At 52.9% G+C, this 8,553-nt stretch overlaps 1 protein-coding gene across 1 annotated transcript; it reads right to left on the reverse strand.

Annotated features, from left to right (window-relative positions):
• Positions 1 to 825: 825 nt before the first annotated feature.
• Positions 826 to 7,280, reverse strand: LOC139032725 (uncharacterized). The gene is made up of 5 exons (XM_070460349.1): positions 7,032 to 7,280; positions 6,029 to 6,143; positions 4,570 to 4,792; positions 3,962 to 4,085; positions 826 to 3,757 (listed from the first exon to the last, which is right to left on the reverse strand). Exons 1-5 carry the CDS (start codon positions 7,278 to 7,280, stop codon positions 3,077 to 3,079), a joined length of 1,392 nt encoding a protein of 463 aa, XP_070316450.1. The 3' UTR covers positions 826 to 3,076.
• Positions 7,281 to 8,553: the final 1,273 nt, after the last annotated feature.

The following is an 8,553-nucleotide window of genomic DNA, read 5'->3' on the forward strand; positions in this document are numbered from 1 at the left end:
ACACCTGCCTTTCTTCAAGATTCATATCAATCATTTTGTGGCCAACTCACCTGGTGCCACGGTTATCTCAAAATGCATGTTGTGGGTGAGGGGCCTGGTGTTATTCTCTGAGTTTTGAGACATTTCCTTTCTCTAATTAGCAGACTGCTAGTAGTTATATGACACCTGGCTAAAGACCAGCAGGGGGCACTCTTTCTGCCCCCTTCTGATGCCTGTGTCAGAGGCTTTCTCTATCTCCTTTATACTTTAATAAAACTTTATTACAAATAAAAAGTCTTTTACACTAAATTCCATTCTGCTCAACAAAATGAATTATATGCTCTTATTCAAGTTATTTGCCTACATCCTTACCCCATTAATATAGTCTCTGATTGTATACATTCAGTTTTTGTATTAAAAAATATAAAAACCTTCACCATAAACTCCAATCAACCTATTATTCAACAACTTTTTTTAACTACAATCTGTTGTTAAAAACCGCACTTCTCCCATTTATATTACACACATACGAGCACATCACACGCTAAAGTTGCAAATAAAAAAATTTAAAAACGGGAATACACAGGAACACTACCGTCTTCCTTATCTAAAGCAGACTTAACTAGATTCCAACATAAGATATTTTCTAAACCTATAACTATTGTTCAGTTTCAGTTCAGTTCAGTTGCTCAGTCGTATCCGACTCTTTGCGACCCCATGAATCGCAGCACGCCAGGCCTCCCTGTCCATCACAAACTCCCAGAGTTTACTCAAACTCATGCCCATTGAGTCGGTGATGCCATCCAGCCATCTCATCCTCTGTTGTTCCCTTCTCCTCCTGCCCCCAATCCCTCCCAGCATCAGGGTCTTTTCCAAGTTGATACTGTTAGAAAACGCTGCGGGAAGAAAGAGCCACCTCTAAGGACCATTGATGAAGGACTTTATTGGGCGATCGCTCTCGGGCAGAACTCCCGGGGGCGGGTGAGTGAAGAGACAAAGGGAATCTGCAACCTGCGGGAAGGGGGGCGGCACCTATATACCCTGGCGGGTACGGAAGCGGCGGGACCTTTTCGAATATGCTTGGAGTCAGGCTCTAGGGTGCTGATTGGCCTTTTGTCCCTTGTCGGTTTTTCTTGATTGGCCGGAGTCTTGGCACCTTCGCGTCCATCAGTCTGCCTGGCAACGGGCTGCTGATTGGTGGATGTCTGTCCCTGGCACTTATCTGGGACTTTTTGGCGGGGGCGGTCAGCGTGACCTTTCATCCCGGCCTTTTTGATATAGGGCAAGGGGCGACGTTTGTCTTCTGGCTACTTCCTGCTGGACGGGGGCGACGTGGGGGTCAGGGCCGGTCGGGACGAAAGGTCAGCTTGTGTAGGATTGTGAGGTGGGTCTATGTCTTCTTGACTGAGTTGAGTGTAAGCTGTTAGTATCACGGCCAGTCCAGTCGCGGCCTGTGCTAAACAAGTTGGAGGAGGCAGGGGCCTATGGTGAGGCCCATAACTAGTAGGAGTATAGGGCCCAGGAGGGGTAAGAGGTAAGGGAGTAAACCATTGAGCCCGGCCCAGAGGGGGCTCTCTTGGAGCTGCCGGCGCCTTTGTTCTAAATCGTCTTGCAGTTCTTTGATCTTAGTCTGGACTATTCCAGAGCGGTTGGCATAGAAACAGCATCTTTCCTGCGAGAAAAGGCCTAAGTCGCCCTCTCGGGCAGTGAGGAGGTCTAGCCCACGTCTATTTTGGAGAACAGCTTCTGCAAGAGAATCTATCTGCCCCCGAAGTTCTAACATGGTGTCAGCCACGTGTTGGACATCTGATACGATCTGTTGGGAGAGTTTGGCGTACCTGTGCTGTGAGAGGCTGATCCCTGCCACCCCCGCTGCTAGGCTGGTGGATAAGCCCAGTCCCACCAGCAGGGGTACCATCTGGACAGCTCGTTTTGCCCTCCCGGCCACATGGTCTAGAGTGGGTATGGGGACTGTTTTTTTTTTTTGATATCAGGTCAATGTCTGGGAGCAGGACTGCGAGTACGCAGGTTCCAGTCCAGCTTGTGGGGAGGAAAGTATAGGACAGGTTTCTTCCACAGACAAAGACCAGGGGATGAGGGGTGCATATTGACGTGGTGATGTTCTGTATTGTGGTGTAGCTGGTAAGTCTCTCACCCCCACGTCTATAGCTGTCTCATTGTCCGTTATTTGGCCTCTTAGGCAGTATCCTATTGAGGCTTTTATTGGTTGTACCCGCAAGGGTGGTGTCACTTTACACGCTGCTGGGTCTACAGAGGTGTTGACCAGTTGGGAGAGGTTGGCCTGCACGGTAGCAGGTGAGGGGTTCTTACGGTTAGGCATATCCAGCAACCTTGGGCCCACTCGGGGCTGGACTGATTTAGGGTGATTTATGTTAGCTGTATTAAGTTTGTAGTGGCTGGGTCTAATTGTAAAGGACCCCGCCGATCAGGCAGGGCCAGGGGATGGTAATGGACTTTTGGAAAGTAATGGTCCATTACTTTTTGGAGTCTTTGTTGGGCTTGTTTTTTTTTTTTTTCGTGACATATCTTGGACTCTTCCGCCATCTGAGATGTGTATGGGTGCCTTTAAGTTCTAGCAGACCTCTTTACCTGTCTTACTTGGGCATGCCACTGAGGAAAGGTGGGGGCCCAATGAACCAGGGAAGTGTCCTGTCTGTGTTGTAGTTCAATAAATTTTGTTTGTCGGGCCCCTGCATTGACGTGCTTGTTCTTTGAGGTAGCATAGAGAGTGGAGAGTTCTTTTATATTCTAAGCAGGAACAATTTTTGAGCTGATCTGAGGGCAGGGGCTCTGGGGGGCAGAACAGCAGGCACGCATTGCCAAGAATTGGCCTTTCTAATGTATGTGTACCCCTCTGGAGAAACCTCATATCCCTCTCCTATAAAATTGTAAGCCATTTTGTCTCTGCAGTTGACTGGATGTGCCTGACCCTTTTCTTGGGATATTGGGAGAGAGAGTTCCCCGGCACAGTCGCAAGGCTTTTCCATTTGCCTGGCCAGGATTTGTCTCGCTTTAGCTGGGTCATCAAATCCCCCGTAGGTCTGAGCGAGGAGCACAAGCAGTAGAAGCGTACCTGTCATGTTCTGATAGCAGGTGGAAAGGGGGTTCGGGAGATTTTTAGTTTTGTGGGCCCCGTTAGGGAGGACTGGTATGTGTGTCCTGGCAAAGCCCCTGGACCTGAGTCTAAGCCTGGCTCTCTTTCTGGAAGATCTGGGGGAGTTCGTTTGAGCCTGGTCACGTGGTACCAGGGTTCGAGGCCTGAGAGCTTGGCTGCAGTAGGGGTGGTCAGGACCACTGTGTAAGGACCCGTCCAACGAGGTTGGAGGGGCCTGGGAGACAAGGTCTTGAGTAGCACCTGGTCTCCGGGCGACAGTGGTCTGATGGGGCCGTCACCGTCCCTAGGTTGTGGCAGGACCCGATCTGCGTGTTCCCTGAGTAAGGCACGCAGGCGGGTGAAGAGAGGCAGGTAATTGGCCAGGGGAGGTGGTTTTTCTGGGGGCAGATGGGTCAGCATGTAGGGCCAGCCGTACAGCAGCTCGAAGGGGGTCAAACCTGTCTTTGAGTGCGGTGTTGTGCGGATGCGGGTGGGAGCCAAGGGGAGGAGGTCAACCCAGGAGAGCCGCACTTCTGAGGTGAGCTTGGCGAGGTGGGCCTTGAGGACCCCGTTGGCCCGTTCTACTTTATCCGATGACTGGGGTCGGTATGGGATGTGAAGATGCCAGGTGATGTTGAGGGCTGCAGCTACCTGCTGGGTTATCTGCGAAACAAAAGCAGGTCCGTTATCTGATTGGAGGGAGTTAGGGAGTCTGAATCGGGGGACGATGTATTTGACCAGCATTTCGGATACTATTTCGGCTGTTTCGCAGGAGGTGGGGAAGGCCTCGACCCATCCTGAGAATGTGTCTACGAGTACCAGCAGATAACGATAAGCCCGGTGTCTGGGCATGTGAGTGAAGTCCACCTGCCAATCTTGACCGGGCAGATGTCCTCTCAGCTGGTGGGTTTCTTGGGGGGGCCGGAGCCCTCCTTGAGGAGAGATCGTTGCGCAGGTCAGACAGGAGCGGTGTACGGTCTGGATGACCTGCCTAAGATGAAGAGGGGAGAAGAGTGGGCTAAGGAAAGTTAAGAGAGCTCGTGATCCGATATGGAGGGTGTCATGGATCTGCTTTATGATGGTGATGGCTTGTTGTTCAGGGAGGACCAGTTTTTCGTGGAGGGTGATCCATCCGGAAGGACGTGTTCATGTCCCCTCCTGGGGAAGTAGCGCTCTGGTTTCTGCCTTGGTGTATTTAGGGATAAAGGAGGTCTCCAGGACCAGTAGAGGGGCCACCTCTCGCTGCAGGGCAGTTTGCCGGGCCACCTGGTCAGCCAAATTATTACCCTGGGCTATTTTATCGCGAGCTGCCTGGTGTCCCCAGCAATGTAAGATGGCCACTTCTTTTGGCAGGGGGATGGCCTCCAGTAGTTTGGTAATATGGGAGGCATTACATATCGGGGGAGCCTTTAGTGGTGAGAAAGCCCCTCTCTTTCCAGATTGCTGCATGTGAGTGGGCGATTAGGAAAGCGTACTTAGAGTCCGTGTAGATATTGGCCCTTTTGTTTTTTGCCAGGTGTAAGGCTCGGGTCAGTGCAGTTAGTTCTGCTTTTTGGGAAGTTGTTCCTAGTGGGAGGGCTTGGGCCTCAAGGACTTTCTGTAGGGTGACTACAGCGTAGGCCGCTGCCCGGCGCCCATCTGGGTCCTTTTTGGAACTCCCATTGACAAACATGGTCATATCGGGGTCTGGCAGTGGCTCTGCAAAGAGGTTTGGCAGTGGCTGTGTCAGAGAGTCCAAGATCTCAGTACACTGGTGAGCCGGGACTCTTAAGGAAATCGGGAGAGAGGGAAGCGCAGATAGCGGGTTCAGCTGGGAACTACGTCCCACGGCGACCTGCGGGTTGTCTAGGAATATTAGGTGGAACTGCTGTAGTCTGGAGTCACTGAGGTCAGAGAGGAATCTGGAAGCCAGGAGGTCACTGAGGCAGTGAGGGGAGAAAATGGTTAGAGGTTGATATTGAAGTAACTTTTTTGTGTCCATGTAAACAACCGCTGCTGCTGCCAGTGCCCGTAGGCAGGGGAACCATCCCTTGGCAGTGGGGTCTAGTTGTTTGGAGATGAAGGCGACAGGCAGCAACTCAGAGCCCACCGGCTGTACCAGGGCCCCAAATGCTACTCCCCCCTTTTCATCTGTATAGAGATGATATGGGTAGTTAGGATTAGGCAGGGAGAGGGGAGTGGCAAATGTCAGAGCAGACTGTAACGTGAGAAAGGCTCGGGTGACCTCGTTTTGTGAGGAGAGTGGCCCCTTTGGGGTTTCTTTTGCTGCTGCATAGAGGGGTTTTGCCAATGAGGGGTAGTTGGGAACCCAATGGCGGAAGAATCCTGCCAGGCCCAGAAAAGACAGGATTTGGTCTCCATTAGTTGGAGGGTGGATAGACCAGAGGAGTTGGCACCGGTCGATTGTGAGGGTCTTGGTGGTGGGGGTAATTTGTAATTCCAGGTAAGTAACTGAGGACTGAGTGAGTTGGGCCTTTGACTGTGAGGCCTGGTATCCTTTAGAGGCCAGGAAGTTAAGGAGAGTTATGGTGTGTTGTTTTGAGAGATCTTCGGAAGGGCTACATACTAAGAGGTCATCCACATATTGGAGCAGGGTACTAGGGCTAAGAGGGCAGAGGGCCAGGTCCCGGGCCAGGGCCTGACCGAAGTAATGAGGGCTATCTCGAAACCCCTGAGGCAGGACCGTCCATGTGAGTTGAGTGGCCTGTCTGGTGTCAGGATCGATCCAGGTGAAGGCGAACAGAAATTGACAGTCGGGGTGGATTGGGATGGAAAAGAATGCATCTTTGAGATCGATCACTGTGAAGTGGGTGGTGCCCGTGGGTATTTGGGATAATAAAGTATAGGGATTAGGGACTAGCGGATGTGTAGGAACGACGGCCTCGTTAATAAGTCGGAGGTCTTGGACTAGTTGGTAGGCCCCTGAGGCCTTACGGACCAGAAGGATGGGGGTGTTACATGGGGATGAGGTGGGGACCAGTAGGCCCTGTCCCAGGAGGCGGTCAATGATTGGCTTAAGTCCTCGAAGGTTGGGCTGGGACAGGGGAAACTGGGCCCGAGCCGGAAAACAGGTGGGGTCTTTTAGGTGTATGAGGACTGGGGGTTGGTGTTGGGCAATTGTCGGGATCTTGGTATCCCACACCTGGGGATCTATTTGGGAGTCAGAGGACCCGATTAGCAACAGCAGGAACCTGCCTGTGGAAGGAGAAGGCCCTGGGGTCAGGTGAAGTGTGGCCTTGAGTTTTGTTAAAATGTCTCTCCCTAGTAGAGGGGTTGGACAGGAAGGAGTAACTAGAAAGGAGTGGGTGAATAGGCAGTTGTCTAATTGACAGTTTAAGGGCTTGGTCTCTAGGGGCCATGATGACTGGCCATCAATTCCCATTACTGAGACCCGGGAAGGATGTAAGGTGCCTCCGAAAGAGGGAAGGACCGAATAGGTAGCCCCCGTGTCAACCAAGAAGTCGATCGACTTACCCGCTACCTGGAGCATTACCCTGGGCTCGGCTTGGGTTATTGGGGTTCCCGAGTCTGGGCGGCTTCAGTCTTCATCGAAGGTCAGCAGTTGTAGAGTGGGGTCTGGGCTTGGAGTCACCTTAGGTCGCTCTGGTCCCTTACCCACTAGGGTCAGGGCCCAAGAGGCCGAGGGACAGTCACTTGCCCAGTGTCCGTGTTGCCTGCACTTTGGGCAGGGCTTTGTGGGTGGTCTCGGGTTAGGACACGTTTTGGCTCAGTGTCCCTCTTTGCCGCATTTGAAGCAGGCCCCTGGTGGGGGTTTTCGTGGGCCCGAGCCCGTTGCCGGCCGCAGGGCTGCTACCAGAGCCTGGGTGTGTTGGTTGAGAAGGCTAGCTTGGAGTTCAGCCTTTTGTTTTAGTCTGGCTTTACGGTTAGCTTCTGCAGTCTCTTCCCAGGCATTGTAAACTTTAAAGGCCATTTTTACCAGGTCTCGTATGGGAGTCTGAGGGCCTTCGTTGGCCTTGGCTAGTTTTTTTCGGATGTCGGGGGTGGATTGAGAGATAAAACAACTGGCCAGGGTGACTGCTCCAGCTGGGGAGTCTGGGGCCAATCTGGTATATTGGATGAGGGCCTCTGTCAGCCTATTCAAGAACATAGTGGGGTTTTCGTCAGGGCCCTGGGTGATCTCATCCAGCTTAAGGAAGTTGACCACTATATTAGAAGTGGCTTCCATGCCATCTAGGAGGCACTCTACCATATATCTGACCCTGAGTTCGCCTCCCCCAGTCTCTTGATAGTCCCAGTCAGGGTCTGTGTCTGGGACTGCCTCGGCCCCTGGGGGGCGTTCGGGGGAGGGATTAGCAAAGTGTCTCTAGTCAGCCTGGGCTCTAGCAGCCGTCCAGATGGCTTGTCGCTCTTCTAGGGTAGTAGTGGAACCTAAGACTACATAGATATCTTTCCAGGTTAAGGCATATGAGTGGGTAAGTTGGGTAACTGTTTGATGTAATGGGTAGGGTTGGATGAGAATGACCCAAGCTTGGCCTCGATTTGAGACAGGTCGTGAAGGGAGAAAGGGACATGGACCTGTGCCAAGCCCTCGGCTCTGGCTACCTGTCTCAGAGGGAGTAGGGGAGCCGGGGCACGGGGAAAAGAATTTCGGGATGACTGTCCGTGGGACCATGTGTGTGAGCTAACTGGTGATGGGGAGGGTGTCAGGGTCAGTAATGGAGAATAGAGAATGGGAGTAGGAGGGGTGTGTATAGTTTCAGTCGGTTGTGTATCAACTGAGGAAGTGTGGGGAGGTGTTGTCGGGGCAGCTACAGGGGCAGAGGTGGGGGAGGGAGCTGCTGGACTCAGAGGAGCCGAAGTGGGGGAGGAGGGGGCAGGAACCAGAGAGGAAGGGGTGGGGGCCGTGGGAGAGGTATAGGGAGGGGGGGCCACCAGATCTTCTAGGGGAACAGAGAAAGCAGAGGACTCAGAGACAGGAGGAGTTGGCTTGGCCTGGGAGGGTGGAGTTGGGGGGGCTATGGTGAGTAGGATTTGGCTAGGAGCGCACGTGGCGCACAGGGTGGGGCGAGAGCGCAACGCCCAAAAGGCCTGAACATAGGGGACCTCAGACCATTTTCCCGTTCTCCGGCAGTAATTATCTAAATCACGGAGGACGTCAAAGTCTAATGTCCCTGTGGCTGGCCATTGTGAGCCCATTATCTAGGGAATACTGAGGCCAGGCCTCTGAACACAGAAAAGTGAGCTGCTTGGGGCGGATATATCCCTTTAGTCTTAGGGTCCGCAGGTTAGCCAGCAGGCACTCTAAGGTGTGGAGTATTGGGGATCGGGTTTGGAGGCTGTCGATCCCATGGTGACCACGGGGCGTGGAGGCAACCCCCGCTGTCCGAACGTCTTCGGACGTGTCAAGGGAAGCCGGAGGTCCGTGCAGCCGTTCGGAACGTCTTCCTCACGAGCTGGGGACCAGGAAAGGCCGAAGCCGGAGGTCTACTCAGCCGCTT

This window comes from Odocoileus virginianus, chromosome 3 (assembly GCF_023699985.2).
Source record: "Odocoileus virginianus isolate 20LAN1187 ecotype Illinois chromosome 3, Ovbor_1.2, whole genome shotgun sequence".
In the NCBI taxonomy this organism is placed as follows: domain Eukaryota; kingdom Metazoa; phylum Chordata; class Mammalia; order Artiodactyla; family Cervidae; genus Odocoileus; species Odocoileus virginianus.

Excerpts from the sequence above, each read along its gene's own strand:
- LOC139032725 (XM_070460349.1), bottom strand. The coding sequence starts at position 7,280 with ATGGAAGCCACTTCTAATATAGTGGTCAACTTCCTTAAGCTGGATGAG. Across the intron at positions 6,144-7,031 it reads AGACTCCCATACGAGACCTG|TTTCCCCTGTCCCAGCCCAA; the intron begins GTAAAAATGGCC and ends GCTCGGGCCCAG. Across the intron at positions 3,758-3,961 it reads TGCCCGGTCAAGATTGGCAG|ATAACCCAGCAGGTAGCTGC; the intron begins GTGGACTTCACT and ends TTTGTTTCGCAG.